General features: G+C 36.7%; 1 protein-coding gene across 1 annotated transcript in view; it reads right to left on the reverse strand.

Annotated features, from left to right (window-relative positions):
• Positions 1 to 16,655, reverse strand: part of SYT1 (synaptotagmin 1) — a 520,201-nt gene that overhangs the window by 189,540 nt on the left and 314,006 nt on the right. The window contains exon 4 of the mRNA XM_046646394.1: positions 1,218 to 1,400. Coding sequence (XP_046502350.1) covers positions 1,218 to 1,383 — 166 coding nt within the window. The 5' untranslated portion in view covers positions 1,384 to 1,400. The remainder of the gene's footprint in view (positions 1 to 1,217; positions 1,401 to 16,655) is intronic.

Genomic DNA, 16,655 nt, shown 5'->3' on the forward strand with positions numbered 1-16,655 from the left:
ATAATTCTCTCGTGAATTTTAGAGACCTCTCATCTGGATTATTGCAACAGTCTGCTTCATCTTCTGCCCTTGTCCCTCTGTAGCCCATTTTCAACACAGTAGCAAGAGTGATCTTTGAAAAAAACTAAGTCAGATTATGGAATACCTCTGCTCAAAACTCTCCAAAGGCATTTCATTTCACTCAGAGTAAAATCCAAGTTCCTTTGAAGGATCCACAAAGCCCCACATGCTATGGTCTCTGTAACAATCCAGATTCACCTTCTGCCACTCTCCCCATCTTGTTCATTCTACTTAAGGCACAATGAGCTTCTTGCTGTTCCAGGAAGAGTTTTGCCTAAGGGCCTTTGTCTGTATTTCCTAGGTTTTATAACTTCCCCCTACTTCCTCCAGATTTCCTTACAAAGGGAAGCAGCTCTGATCATCTGAAGTAATAACAACCTTTTACCCTCTATCCTGTTCCCTATCCTGCTTATTCTCCTTTACTTTTCCTTACATCATTTATTACCACATAACATACCATACATATGTGCCTCTTTATTGATTTAGTACTTCTTTTCCCCACTAGTGAGAGCCAAAACCTATTTTCCCAGCATCGGAAAAGTGTCTAGGACATAGTAAGTGTTCAAATCTGAAGGAAAAAACACCAACCTGTAGTTTAAGACTTACATTAAATGCCACTGATTGGACCTGGTGCTACACTCACACAAATAAACTTTGATACAGACTGATGTTTTTTCCTGATGACAACAAAGAAAAATTTAAAAACTGCGCAAAAGATTTTGAAATGCTAACAAATAAATAAGAGAAAATCAAATTTGCAATATTGGGAACATACATTTTAGCTATTGCTTAGGCATAATCTTTACAATGGAATAATTTCATAAATACAAGTCCAAAATACATACAGCACAACCCATAAACAGTAATATTCTTTAGGGAAACAGACATTGAGGAAGATAAAAAAAGGAACCTACTTACAAGGTATAGATTTTTTTATAAACTGAATTTTAATTTAAAAAGTATAGTTCAAAAACTTAAGAATATTCTATTTCCAAGAATATTCCATTTTATTATTGGAATACTACCATTCCAATAGTAAAAAAAAAAAAAAATCACACAAGTTTATAGCATGTTAAGAGGAGTTCTGCTTTCTTTTCAAGAGGTAAGGTGATTTTCAACCATTTATTTTTATTCTAGTAACGATATATAATACTCACATGGAATTTTATGTAACTCATTCATGAACTTCTCCTTCAGCTTAGAAAAGGCATCTTCCTTTCCTTCTCCAGGACTGGCTGGCTCTGTGGCATTGTTTGGTAGGACTGTCGCAACAGTGGTGACTGGCGGGGCTGCCAGGGCCTCATGATGACTCTCGCTCACCATTTTAGGTTCAGGTGAGACTGTGAGAGGAGGGAAGCAGAAAAAGAACAATTCAAAATGGCTTAGCTGATCCCACGTCAAAAGTACACCAGAGATGAAAAAACATCAGAGGGTGCACCTGCTCGCTGGGTAAATAGTCTATCATTAGCATAGTACTTTATGTTGGTTCATGAAATATTTATGGACCCACAGTACAGAGTCATCCCCAGAAGGTAAGAGCAGATGTAGTTACGAAAAACATTCTCTCCCAACAATACTATGTAAACTGTCAAATCTATTAGTCATTTATATAGGCAATTATTTGCTGTGTGGATTTAACTTCATAACCCATATCTCACTGACATGTGTATGAAACACTTGCTGACAACACACATGCTCTCTACTCTAAACATTTTGTATTTTCTAAAAAGAAAAAAGAGCAAATATTTATATTGGAAATGTTAATAAATTTAACATCCATTCAAAATGTTAGTAAATTTTAAAATGGTAATAAAGAATACTATTATAACATTGATACTCTTTAAGATGTCATGAACGTTATACAGAAATTAGTTCTTGAATCTCATTTATTGATGGTAAGTTTTTCTCCCCATCAGTTTTTTGACATTTACTGTAGACAAAATTCTGATCAATAATGCACTTGTCTTGCTGGGTGAATTTTTGAAGCTATGGTAAACATGGCATGATTGACTATATAAACCGAGGCATGGATGATAAAACATGACTCGTCCAATTATTTCAGTATGATTATATTATTGAAATAACCTATTCAATTATTTTGAATGTTTATCTCCAAAATATTAAAAAACAGTTAATTCTTAAGGCAGTCAATGCAAACAATCTTAGCCTTGAATACAGAAGACTTCACTTCTAGTCTTCTTCACCAGCTAAATAAATTTTGACAAGACATTCGATCTCTTAATTTATTTGCCTTCTGAAATAAGAAGAACTTGCCTAGGCTTTTCTTAGTACACGTGACGTGCTCTCTAAATGGAAGGAAGGCGTTCTAAAGGGGTGGAATTGAAGTCAGTCTCCAACCTAAACACATGCTGGACTTTAATAATTTTACTGTGTGATTTAGATTTCAGGCTATGCCTGTGAGAGAGTGGACACGATTTGGGGCAGAAACAGATACATACAAACAGGATTGGGCATGAGTAACTTCACAGTCTCAGCAGGAAAGTTGATGGACCTATAAAGCCCTTTTGATTAGCAAAGAAATGGAGATACCCAGCAAACAGAAACAGGATTTTTATAGAATTCAAACCTATTGTGAGTTAATTATGCATATGTACATATTTGGTGGGAGTAAAATTAAAAGTAGAATAATCTCAGATGTATGGGTTTATTATTAAAATCTTAATCAAAATCCAGAGATTTTTGGATCTCTTGGAAGGAGATGATGGCTGAGGCTAATACATACACATACAAAATCGATTTTTATTTTATAATAGATTAGTTCTCTTTTTTAAGCTTTGAATTTTCTACTACTAGCTATTAGTATAATCCTAAAGGGTAGAATCAGATAGCTAAGGGTTCAGATCTTCTCTGTTCTTGTTTCTTCACTTGCAAAGTGAGAATAATCATACCAATAACATAAGGTTTTTCTGAGTATGAAATGAGATAATCTATGTAAAGAACTTAGCACAGCGTGTCATGTAAGTTTGTTTCATCTATTGATTCATCCTTTCCTCCCTTCCTCCCACTCTGCCTCCCTAATAACACTTGGAAGTCCAGAATTTTCCAGATTTTGGAAAAATTTTATTTTTCTTCCAACTCAAGGTCACTTTCCAGAAGCTTTTCCTGATTTTCTGATTACACTTAGGTTAGGATCTTGTCTCCCTGAAAAAATTTGGAGTCTTGTTTACACTGTTGACACAACTTAGGTGAAACTATTGATATTGATGATACCATAACTTTTATATTTCATGCGAGTCAGCAAGACTAAAATTATATATACGTACACACAGAAACACATACATATGTATGAAATATTACTATGTATATATTCAAAAACTGAATTTCTTCCTCTGCTGTGAGAATCACCAGACGTGATATACATTATTACTTATCTCCACAGGATAGTTGAGGGTATTTGAGGAATTATGGTTTACTGTGGGACTTAAAGGAAATGATTGTGTTTAGTACAAATAACTAAATACAACAGTGCTGTCATTACATTAAAGGCATATTGTCTAACTGTGTTTAGGCTCGATTTTTGGAAGTGAGTTCTGGAAGTGTGTTCTGGAAGTGAGATATTGTTCCTGTTCATCCAGACTACTGTTCAGCGGCTCCCTCCACCTGGCTACGTGTTGTCTCTAGTCTTTGTGCACACTGCTGGTTGGGTCCTTTGCCATACAGGTTGTTAAATGTTTTCTTACGACCCCAGCTTATTATGAGGTATAAAACATTTCTACATATAAGTTAAAAGCTTTAAAACTTTACAGGAAGAATAAGACTTTTGGTAAATAGAGTCAACATTTAGAAAATATACTTGAGGTTTAATCAGTATTTTTTTAAGGAAGCAAAGAATGTTTCTCAAAAATAATCCTCTTCAGAAATAAGGTATGCTTGGAAGGCGTTTTATCAAAAAAGGTAAAAGCTATAACCTTTAAACTCCTACCAGCCGATGATATTTTTCTACCATTTCTGATTGTTTTTTTTTACGATTGGCACCTGAGGTAACATCTGTTGCCAATCTTTCTTCTTCTTCTTCTTCTTCTTCTTCTTCTTCTTCTCCCTAAAGCCCCCCAGTACATAGTTGTATATTCTAGTTGCAGGTCTTTCTAGCTGTGCTACGTGGGACATGGCCTCAGCATGGGCTGATGAGTGGTGCTAGGTCTGTGCCCAGGATCCGAACCAGCAAAAACCCAGGCTGCCAAAGTGGAGTGTGCAAACTCAGTCACTTGGACACAGTGCTGGCCTCTGATATTTTTAAAAACAAGGAAAAGATTGGAAGAAATATATAGACAATGTTCCTTCTACTTAACATATTCCACTTTGAAATTTAAAAAGTCATAAAATACAAAAATACAATAAGCAATTAAGGATCTAACATACTGACAAAAAGGACTGATAGCTTAATGTTTTATTTTTATTCCTTCTTATTTTGAGAGATAATATTGTTTGTAAATTGCAAAACTAAGACTAGTTACATGGCTCTTATATTCATATTTGTGGAAATAAGATGCTTATCAAGAAGTTGATTATTCAGTCCTGACTAAAGTGATGACTTTATACTCTTGTATGTACTTTAGTGCATGTGGCATTGTTTGCTTATTCAGAAAAAAGAATTTATATTCTACTCAAGTCTTGATAAAATAACAGCCAACAGTTGTTGAGTACCTGCTAAGTGGTTTCGATCTATGAAATCATATAGCTCTCTTACCACTCCCATGAGATAGATATAATTATCATCCATTTACAGGTGAGGAAATGAAGACTCACAGAGGTCATGTAATTGGTTCAAAGTCACATCCTAGTAATTGGTGGAGCTGGGATTTGAACCCGGGTATCTTAGCCACTATAACGTAAGGGATTTGCACACTATGAGAAAAGGATCTGATAAAAATGTGGTTTTTGAAGGAGCTTTTGACTATTTTTCTGACAAAAAAAGTGTTAATTTCACAAATAATCAAAGAACTGAAAGCTAAAATAACAATGAGATAATATATATTCATTTGTGAATGTAGCCAAATGTAGATATGGAGGTGAGGGTACAAAAAACTGGGCCATTGGCAAAAACCGTAAGTCAGAAAAGTGCTTCGTGGAGGCCAAAGTAACAGAGCGTCAAAAACTGTAGCAGATTCATTCTTTTTCTAGGAATTCACAATAAAGAATTAACCTTAGGTGTACAAATAATTTAATTGAAGGACGTTTATAGTAACTTATTTGGATCATTAGAAGACAAGAAACTACCTAACAGAGAGACTTCTTGAGTTATGGTAATTCATCAAATGATGTTACTAAAATTATCTAAAGGTAAACATTTACAAACCTGGAAATACACTAGAGTGTTGCATAAAAAATGCAAATTATGAAACATTATATAAATGTCCAATTTCTTTAAATAAAAAACTTTTGTAAAAAAAGAGATTGGAAAAACACATTTTAAAATAACTTTGTCGGGGAACATTCACTGTTCTTTTCTTCCTGTATGTATGCATTGTCCATAAACATTAAAACCCTGAGTTATTTTAAACAACACAAAGGAAAAAACCTTTAAAACTGTTTTGCTCTTGAGAAAACTGGATCTTGTAGAAAGAGTTTAATTTTGTAATGCCAGATTAAAAAAAATACTTTAAAATGTAATGTAAAAAGCTAAATTGCAAGAGAGAATGATTCAGCTACATATTTAGCAAACATAATATGCTAAATGTCCATTGGTAAAATACAATGTAGAAAAAATGTTAAAGTATCATAAAGGTTAATACTTCTGTGGTATAAAATGAGGAAAATCAGGATTTTGGGTTGCCATGACAACTTTCCTGTGTCCCTTATATTTATTCTCCTTAGTAGGAATTTAATTATGTCTATCTCTAGGTCTACAAATTAATATAGATTTCTCAGATTATATAGTGAGATAGTCCTCCATACTGCATAAACATGATGATTTCTGGAGAAAGCACGATTTCTACCTCCATTTAAGTATTGTATTTTATAATAATAGCATGCAAAATTAAAGAGCAAACGGAAGAAGTTCAAAGAAATAATGAAAAAATTATTATTCCTAAAAATGAAAAGTAATCTAAGGCAGAAATACCTCAAACTGAAAGTAACTCATGGAATAATTATTATAAAGAGTCTAGGAGATATCACGGGATGTGTTAGAATGCATTTTTGAGGTAAAGCACGGAATGTAGTGATTTTATTCCATCTGAATTCCCCTTGACCTTCCGTAGGCACAGGTGGAAAGCGTAGAAGACGCCATGTGCATCCCTCCGTCGCTCTCAGGGATGAGGCCCCCAGTCTGGGGGAGTGCTGCCTGTGGAGAGCTCACAGCTGAGGAGTCTCTCTTGGTGCTTCACCCTTGTCTAAAGAGAACTGCCTTGCCCAGGGTCGAAGCCCCTTCCCCAGGGACAGTCCACATCCAATGGTTGGTGGATGGGGGCATAAAATCCTGGCCCTCTGCCTCAGTTTGGTTCAGCTCTGAAGGGCCTTGTAGGATCAGCTAAAGTCTGGGATCTGCATCTCAGTTCAGCAACTCCCTTTGCCCAAACCTGCTTTCTCCCCTCCCCTACACGGAAAGCATTCCCCAGAAGCTTCCTCTGACTCAGAGCAGCTTCCCAGGGAATCCAACGTGTGACACCCACTCTGAAAGATTTTTGGGGAAATAAAATGAATCAACTGTCAAAGGTTTCATTTAAATTCTTTCCAAACCTGAGGATCCTTAGGCAGTAAGTGAAGTCTAGCAGCATTATCAAAATCTTCCACAAGTTTGCAGATGTTTGAATGTCAGGCTCGAGGTGTATCTTCTTTCCAGTTTAAATAGATACTTTCTCTTGAGAGAAGTAAGAGGAAAGCCAGAGATTATAGGGTCCCTGTCATGGTGGGTGACAGCTGACTTGTGGCAATAGTCCCAGTAAAAGTGCTAGAGTTGAAAGTTTGTTTTTCAGACCTTGGAGCAACTGGAAGCGCAGCAGGCAGCCCACCTTCCTAATCCACAAAGTGTACAGGCTCCTGGGTCCTTTTTCCTTTCCAAAGAGATGTAAGTCCCTCCAGATTTTACCCATTTTTCTAGTCACAAAAGTGTCCTAAGAGGGGCAGGGGGAATTGTGCTTAAGAGTATGGCTCTCCGGCAGTACCTCTCATAAACGTCTCTGCAAATTGAACACGAGTGGGCCTGCTTAGCTTTACTTTTAGAATAGAATCAACACTCCTCCCTAATCCTACAAATACTAAGCTACAAACACTGAAAAGGTGTATAGATTATTAAACTGGAGGCGTCTTTGGAAGAGTCTGAGGAAGGAGGAAATATTAAATACCAGCTGCATTTCTGAGGAATCTTGTTTATCTACTTATTTGCCACTTTATTGAGGTAGGATTGACATACAAAAAGGTGTACATACTTAATGTATACAGCTGGGTGAGTTTGGAGATAAGAACACACATGTGAAACCATCACCACAATCTCCAGTTCCTGGCTCTGTGGAAAGTGCTACACGTCTTCTCTCTCCCTTCTTCCAAAGCTGTCTCTCTGCAACCTCCTGCAGCCATATTCGTTTTCCTTCTGCTATCTTTCTCCGCTGTCTTTCTCTCTCCCTCTCTCTGATCAAAAACCTCTTGCTCTCCTTATCTTTGCCTTTTCTTTCTTCTTAGTTTCCTTTTTTTTCCCAAAAGGGAAGAATGATGCTCATGTTTGTTAGGTTCATTTATCTTGCACTGGGCCCTTGGTGTTTGTCTACTGAGCCCTACACTTTGTGTGGATCAGAAAACAGGAGAATAAGGCACCAATTCTCTCCACTGAGACAGCCCACGAGTTTCTCCTGGCTGCCTCCTCCTGCCATTATGGAAACTCAAATATGTCCCATAATGGCGTCTCTTGACACCAATGTTGGTAAATTACAACCCACAGTTATCTTCTTGACATAGTTAGACAACTGGGAACATGACTCCAATCACCAGGAAACAGTTGGGAAAGCACGAATGAGAAGTAGTAAGTAGAATCAGAAAGTGGGAAATTTGGGTCCAAAGGGAATAAGCAGAGAGAGGTGCTGATGTGAGGTGCTTAAAACAGAATAGCTTAAAAGGCAAACGTTTGTATTAAAAACCAGAGATCAAACTTTTTAAATGGCTAGCTACTCCTACTAGAGGTTGGAAAACTTTGTCTTACCAACTTCCAGATTTCTTATTTTTAATGCGCATTATTTCTTATCTTTTTCTTATATAATTTAGTTTTCCAGATTCTCCAGTGTTTATCTCAAGCAAAAGCAGTTCCTCAAGATCTATCTTCCTTAAAAGAGGAAGGACACTGATTCTAATAAGAATTCAATTATTTTCCCATCTTGCTCTAATCTTCATTGTTTGAAAAAATATGTCCCGTGTCAAAAAGTGAATCTGAATCTGCGAACCCGAGCCGCCAAAGTGGAGTGTGCTGAACTCAACCACTAGGTCTCGTTTTTAAAAACTTTATTCTCTGTGAGGGGAGACAGATCTGAGCCTGGATCCTGCAGACGGTTGGTGGGAGATGTAGTTGAGATGTGAATCCTAGTGTTTGCCCATTCATAACTCCTTTTCAATGAAATTGTCCTGCTCACAGGCTCTAAAGATGGAAAAGGATCTATGTAGATTGCATGACCACCCCCTACAGCCATAGTCACAGTGGATTTAAGGGTGGATGAGTACCTGACTCAAGGGCAGCTCACTTAGATGCTGGCCTGAGGCCAACGACACCATTTAAGATGAAAAGGTGAGTGAGGCCAATAAGAGTCTCTCCTTCAGGAATCGAAGCTATGAAATACTCTGAAGAAACTGAGGTATAGAGAAGAGAAGAAACATGCTCATTGTCGCAGAATTAATAAGTGGGGGAGCCAGGATTCCAAACACAGCTGATCCCAGGGCTCACGTCTGTGACCCCTGTGCAATGCCATCCCTCCAGGTACCCAGCTTCCTTTGGCTTGGTTTTCAGTTCTGAGTTTCAGTATGTAGCATCCTGTAAATACTAATATTGATAGAAATCTGAGCATCTGTACCTTGTAATCAAGAAAGCATAATGAGAAGTAAAACTTCCTGTGTAAGTACACTAGACTTGGTAGTTTCGGGAATATTTGAATTTATAGCCAGAGGTGATGAGGTCTGTTACTCAGTCTGCTCTGCATTCATAACTAGAGTACGTGGAAGAGTGACAGAACTGATGATGCACAGTGACGCGCGCTGCTATCCTGTAGGCCTCGAAAAATGCCATGGAAACTAACTGATAGTTGAGTGATTAAAACATTCAACTGAATACATTTTTTTTCCCCACATTTTTACATCTCTGAAATGAGGATTTGCCTTATAATCTGTGGCATCTGACTATCTGCCAGGCCCATGCACACCCAACCTCGTTATTTCCACTGATGTTCCGGTTAAATTATTGAAAGGCCATTTCAGGAAGAGATTTGAATCCTGGTTGTGATCTGAAGCTTTCTATTGAAACTCATGCAATTAAAACTGGCAGAACGAGAGTCAAGCAGCTTGGAAGATTTTGGAAGCAACAGTGGAGCAATATTTAGAGAAATGCTTTATCCAGCGCTCTTGATAGCACAAAGAAAAATGGTGTGTAAAAAAAAAAGATGGGTATCATCAACTCAGTTGACAAGAGATTTAGAAATTTTAGGAATTTATTAACCAATCTATTTTGCTTTTATTTTCCTCTTTTGTATGTATATAAGGGTGACATAATATAAAATCTGTCCAAATAACTGAGTATTTTAATAAGTACAAAATAAAAATTTAAGTGATATAAAACTGCTTTTGACACAGTTTAATTTGTAGCATTTTTTTCTTAGTGGTATATAAAATAATGGTGCATCTTGTAATGGATAGATTCTTAGAGTAAATGAAATACAGATTTTGTAAAGAATGAAGGAAAAATGGAAGCATTGTTTGCAAATAATATATTATAAAGTGATAAACTATATAAAATTTTAAACAGTTTCTCATTCTCAGAAGATCGAATGCCACAATTATATTTAGCAAGTGTAGTCAATATAAATTTCAGAAGAACTAGCTAAAATAAAAATTAATCCATGAACCAAATGAAAACTATATTCATTGATATATTATTTTCCCCTCAGACCTTAATATACAGAATAGAAGAATGGAAACAAACAAAACATAGCCACGTCAAATCTCAAGTACTGAGTTACTGTAATAATGATACAGAAAATCAGGAGATATACAAATGGAAAATTTCCCACTTAAATAGGGAAAAAATTTAGGAAATTGGGATATTAGAGCTGTTTCTAAAAACATTTAATAATAAATTTACAAATTTTATATTGTTTTTCTAATAATCCATTGTGCACATTTCTCTATTAATGAAATATTTTATCATTGCAGTTTCAAAAATTGTAGTTTATTTTAAAAGTGCCACTCAATGATGGAGAACTGTTATGGCTTTAATGGGCCTCCCAAGATTTCAGTAAAAATGGCAAGGTTATGATCAAGAAAAAGAGATCAAAATAGCCTTTTCAAGTGCATTACAAAGACTTCAAGTGTGTTTTATAGTGCTTTAAAAATGGTAGAGTAAGGGTCAAAGTCTCTTTTCTTTTTTGATAGAAAAGGCAGATACGAAAACCTAGGGATGGAATGGAAATCTTACATGGATTCACTTAACATAATTTTCATCAACAATGCTCATTGTGTGCAATATTAATTGAAGTTACCTCTTTAAGTTTTGTACGGTATGATAAAAATAGATGCTTTGGGCACTTATTGAAGAGATACAGATGGATCATGTCAATTGGCTCTCAAAATGCTTTCTAGAGAAGCAGCAGATAAATAATTTGGAATTCCCATTCTCTATTGCTTTGCTGCAACTCAGCTCTGAACTCTTGCTGTTTCTGAGCTGCAGGCACTTGAAAGAAAAATCTAAGCTTGCAACTCAAAGCTCCCTTTTATCCACCTGTGTTCAAACTGTCATTGTTTTTGTCACACAGTGAAGCAAACCTTTAAAATCGATCTATACACAGTTCAGATTGTGGTAAATATGATAGAAAATTCTGCAGTCTACAGTTAGAAATAGTATGTTAAAAAATAAAAACACCTAACACTAATAAGCCCATACTAGTAGCCAGGCATTTTTACAAGAGCTTTAGACATGCAAGTTCATTTAATGCTCACAAAATAAACCCCAGGAGTCAGGCAATATTATCATCTCTCTATTACGGATGAGAAAACTAACCAAAGGTTGCACAGACAGTAAGTGCTAGAGTGAAGATTTGAATTGAGACAGGCTAACTCCAGGGCCCATGGAATTCTGCCCTGCCTTAATGAATGAATAGATAAATGCTGAATAAATAAATAAATTGTGTGTCTACAATGTATCTAACATGATAGTAGGTGCTTTGGATAAATTTCAAGTCATTCATTCACCATCTCTGTGCGTGGGGATACACACAGATGGTTAAAATCCAATGTGATACATGCTCTAATGGAAATGATTATGGGAGACTGTGCTGAAAGAACATACCACGTGGAAAACCACTAAGATTTAAAATATCTGAGTATAGTTGGGCCTGAAGACTAAGTTTTTTTGCAAAATATATCAGATAAGAAATATAAAAAGTGGTGATTTGGCTTATTCTTCTTTTTATATTCTATCTTCTATTGTGTGCCAGTGAATTAATTTGGGGACATGAGACATGAATGAACAATATCCACAAATTTACAAAATAATAGTAAGAAGGATGATATGTAGGTTGCTTATCTAACAGCTATTCCTTCCTTCTGATTTAAGATAAGCCCTATTTTTTCCAGGCAACTACTACTGCTTATCCCCCACTCTTGGGTAAATCTTTTTAATCTATACATCACTCAGGGTAATCCATTCTTTTTCTCAGTGGTTGGTTTAGGCAAGGTCATATGATCCAGTTTGGGCCTGCTGTAATAGAAAGGGAAGTCTGTTGCATGACTTCTGGGAAAGTTTTTCTACCTCTCAAAAATCTATACACAGGAGTAACGTTGCTTCTATTGGTTGGGGTTTTATTTGCGTGTGGTACCCAGAACTGCTCGAGCCATGATGTGATCATAAGAGAATCTAGTGAAGGAGACTGTTGATGCTTTACAGGTGACAGAGCTGAAAGCTGGAAGTAATCATGACCCTCATGAAGCTATTGAGCTGCTGTATTAATTAACCCCACAACCGTAGAACTCCTCGCAACGGGAGATAACACATTTTCCTTAAAGTGTAATCCATTTTGTGTTGCATTTGCTGTTGCTTGCAGCCAAAAATTATCATATATGAATACTTTATAATACAATTTCCACAATAACAAAAGTAAAACTTGCTTTTTTCTATAGGCTTATTATCTACTATGCTGTGCCAACCGGCTGCTTGCTGATCCCTTTACCTGTGTGTGCCTTTGACCCTAGTTTTGATTCTCAATAAGTCTAAGAGACATTCATTACATTTTCTCCTATGCAGAACAGGGCTGTATCTTCCCCACATCCTATAAATTATGGTGAAGATCATTGCTCTGCATCCTAAAGTGCTGGATAAGTAAGAATTGAATTGAATTGATTTGAAATACAAGAAAATTGGTTTTGTGATTGGTTTCATCTAATTTAGAAGATTTGAAAGGTTTAGGTAAGGTTCCAGTTTTGTACATTGTATTCAGATTGAATGCTCTGCTTTAATTAAAGTGTGAGTGAGGGGACAGTGTACAACTATGCCTTGATTCACTTGGATCGCTTTAGAAGTAAATCAGAGGGAGTCAAAGAATTGGAAGGAATATTTGAAAGGCAGGTAGCCTCTTATGTCCACTATGTAGTGTAGTCTCCAGGTGTGTCTTAGTGGGTTCCTTTTTTTTTGCTTCTTCTTTTTTGCTTTTGTCTCAATAAGAAACAGTTTACTCTCTCTCTCCAACAATTCGAGCTTTGATAAAGTTAGGGATACGCCCATGAAGAATTTTCATGTCTTCTCTTTCCTCTTGACAAACCCAAATCATGCCACTTCAGGAAAGTGAGCTTAAGGACAGATTTTCTATAAAATGCCATTGCGTCACCATCTCACATTTAAGCATCATTGTGAAAAATGTGACTTTGATAAAAATTATCTGTGGCTTTTTTTTAAACTTTCCTTTGGTCAACATTTGGACTTAATGCCATTTCCATTTAAGTGGCTCAATAATAAGAGCAATGAATATACCATAGTTTGCATCTTAGATCTTCAAAGAAAGAGTTCAGTGTAATAGTTTGCATTGAGAAGCACGATCTGTAAAGACCCTCTTATTTGCATCACAGACGGGCATGCTGGCTTACTGACAGCAATACACGGAGCTAAATTGCCTTTTCATTTTATATTCAGTAATTATAGACTCTATAATTTCATTAAAATAAAGTAATTCTATAGGCACAGTCCTCTCATCTCTTTGGGCTTTTCCCCAAACTTACTGATCAATAATTTGATATTATGACATATTAAAAGAAACTGAAAAGTGATCTAAAATACTGACTGTGACTAACTTCGTCTTTGAAATTTGCTAGATGATTTATAATCTCAAAATGCCATCTTACCATGACTTTTTAATATCCTGAAGTAGAAACCATCTTTGCCTCACCATAAAGCAGCAGACACAGAGGGGAGATTTGCAACTTTCCCTGTTGCGTAGCTCAGGATCATTGATGATCAGAACCTCAAGTTTGTTTCCTCAGTCTGGTTATAAACTTTGATGCATTTCTTGGGAGAAAATATGTTTCTATTTAACCAAATTTATTTTTTCTTCCATGTCATTAATATGCAACTGCTTTTCCTTAAAACAAGTAATGTCAATAGCTGAATCTCAATTAATATCCAACTGGCTAAGGAGACATTTCAGAGCGAGGGCATACTATTACAAATTCATAGCTGAATACTATATTACAGATAAACTGACACTTTTACTAAGATAAAAGTATACTGATAGCATGAATGAAATATGAATGTTGATTTCAATCAACTGAAAGTCGTTGTGTATTGTAGAAGGTGAGATACAGAACAAAATAGAAGATATGATTTAATATAATTCCCACTTGTTTACTGGAGATTTTGTTTTAAAAAACTACTTAGGCGCTTTTGCAATCAAACACAAAATCAATGGGAGAAAAGAAACCCAAGCCAAAAGATTTTATCAAAGTTTTGTGCCTAAAAGAAAAAAAGAAAAAGAAAAAGAAGGAATGCTATCAAAGCACCACTAAAATTGAAAGAATAAAACTATAAAATCAAACTGAAATGTGAGGAAGATTTTTATAAGAGCAACTTAAAATCAGAGAATTTTCCAGGCTAGAAGTAGAAAGAATAGGCAAAATACAGTGCTGCTTGAAAGTTTAAAGCTGCAAAGGTGAAAATAATAACAACACACCTTAAGGAAGAATAATTCATAATGAAATGTAGGAACTAGGGTGTAAAAAAAAGAACAAGATAAAACCCATCAAGAGGAGAGGAGACGTTGACAAGGCAAGTGCCACAGTTATAGGAGCCCCTTGCTGAACACATGTGGGCTCCAGGACCGCCAACTTGAGAGAGATCTCAGTTCCCACTCTTGTCTTAGCCACAAAAGCAAGGGTGCGTTACTTGGATCCTGAGCCAGTGTATCCCCATTTGTTAGAAAAAATATAATAATACATAACTTACACTTTTATTATGAAAGTCAATAATATGTGAATAAGCATCTAGCAGGCACTCAATGGTAGTTGATAATAATCATTTTAATGCAATGTTTATAATAACAACAATAATAATGTCTTGTTCCTGTAGCAAATATATCCCTATTACAGAGCTGGATGCAAACAGTTCCTCCTACTCTAATTCGTGAAAGTTAATATAGTATCATTTGCCACACAGATTTTTTGACTAGGAGAGAAGGCACAGGTGAGAGATGCCATGTCTAGTCCCTAAGGAAATATTGGCATTCTGGCTTATATGTTAGTTTCTTGCAAATTGGTTAGTATGAGTCATACCAAAAGATAACTTTCAAAATAATTTTATGAGCCTATCACTTTGAAGGCCAGATCCTGAAATATGGCCAAATTTTCTGTCTACTTCTCTATCTCACCACCCTCTGGTCCCATAGCAACATCAATTAGACTCAGAAAAAAATTTTAAAAAATCTTTTCTGTTTCTCGATGGAGGTTGGTTCATCCTTCTCTATGGAACAGGAACCAAACAGAATGACTGGCTGACCCATGTGGTATCACTCTGGTTCCAAAATTCCCTTTCTTGATTTTTTTACCTTTTCACTATTTGTATAGGTAGATGGTTCACCAATTGGGTATTTATTTGACTTACCAAATAATCCCCTTTAATAAATGGGACATAGGTAGGAGGGCAAGTTATGTTACTAAGCTATGTAGACGGGGCCAATACACATCCAGATCAGCTAGATTTAGATACATAAGAGCATGGGCCCTGAAGCCAGAATAATCTTACATCGACAAATACTAGTGACTCATACAGATTTCTTGTAAATTGGGCACATTTCTCTCCCCATTTGGCCTCTTGTCTGCATGGAAGGGGTGCCTGGTTGTTCGGTGTGCCTGGTTAGAGTATGTGATGAGCAGGCTGCCCTTCTGATCCTGGGCAGGGAGCAGTAGGCAGACTGCGAAGTCCCTCGAGCTCAAGGTAAGGAGGGCCTTTCTCTGGAGTGGCCTGTGTTTCCTTTCTGGCAGAGGGGCTGCTCCTGCGCTTCTTCTTCACACCCTGGAGATTCCGGGAACCTGCTTTGCTTCTCTTTGGCCCTAAACCCTTCCCAGACTCCTCCTCACATTGCTCACAGTGCTTTCAGAGTGGCTCTTAGCACCTCTGTGTCGACTGGAGCCAGTTGTCCAGCTGTGAGAAGGCAGTTCTGCGTTGATAAATGACTCCATTGCAATTACTCTCCAGGCAAAAACCCTTGATCGAGTCATGAGAATGTCTAGGCCCAGCTGGGGAAAAGGGTTCCTCTCTCCGGAGGACATTTTCGCCAAGCGCAACTGGGTTGCAGTCTTCTCAGATCTAGTGTCGTTATTGATTATTCTAAAATGCTTTGTATCCTTTGGAAAAGACTTAGAATTTCTGATTTGTTCAGGTACTGTCCTGGTGCCCAGAGTTTTATGTGCTCCACCCTTTGTTTTCATATCCTTTCTACCATTGCAGTAGCTTTTGGAAGGGAGCGTAAATAACCTCTTGTGGTTAATAAGCTACCAGGGACAGAAGTCCTGTCTGTACTACCATTGAAAACATGTCCTCTTCACTTAAACATGGAGAAAGACTTCTCCCCTTTATGCTGGAAAAGCGAAAAGATGAGAACTTTTCTGCATTCCGATTGCATTTCTAGAATTAGATTGTGATTATTTGTGTATGTGTCTATTTTGCCCACCAGCCTCTGAGCCCCTTGCATTTTGGGATAGGGTCTTATTCATATTTGTGTCTGTAATACTCAGCGCAATGTCTCAATCCCTACCGTGCTATGGTAGGAATCTGACGGTGTTTCGGACATATATTTATAGTATTTATATACACGAACACTACATTTCTCTGTTATGGGGGAGTAAAACATAAACTTAGGTAAATTTGAATGAATTTGTCCCTGAGTCTTCGTTTTTCTCTGGTGTCC

The sequence above is a fragment of the Equus quagga genome, chromosome 19, assembly GCF_021613505.1.
Source record: "Equus quagga isolate Etosha38 chromosome 19, UCLA_HA_Equagga_1.0, whole genome shotgun sequence".
In the NCBI taxonomy this organism is placed as follows: Eukaryota; Metazoa; Chordata; class Mammalia; order Perissodactyla; family Equidae; genus Equus; species Equus quagga.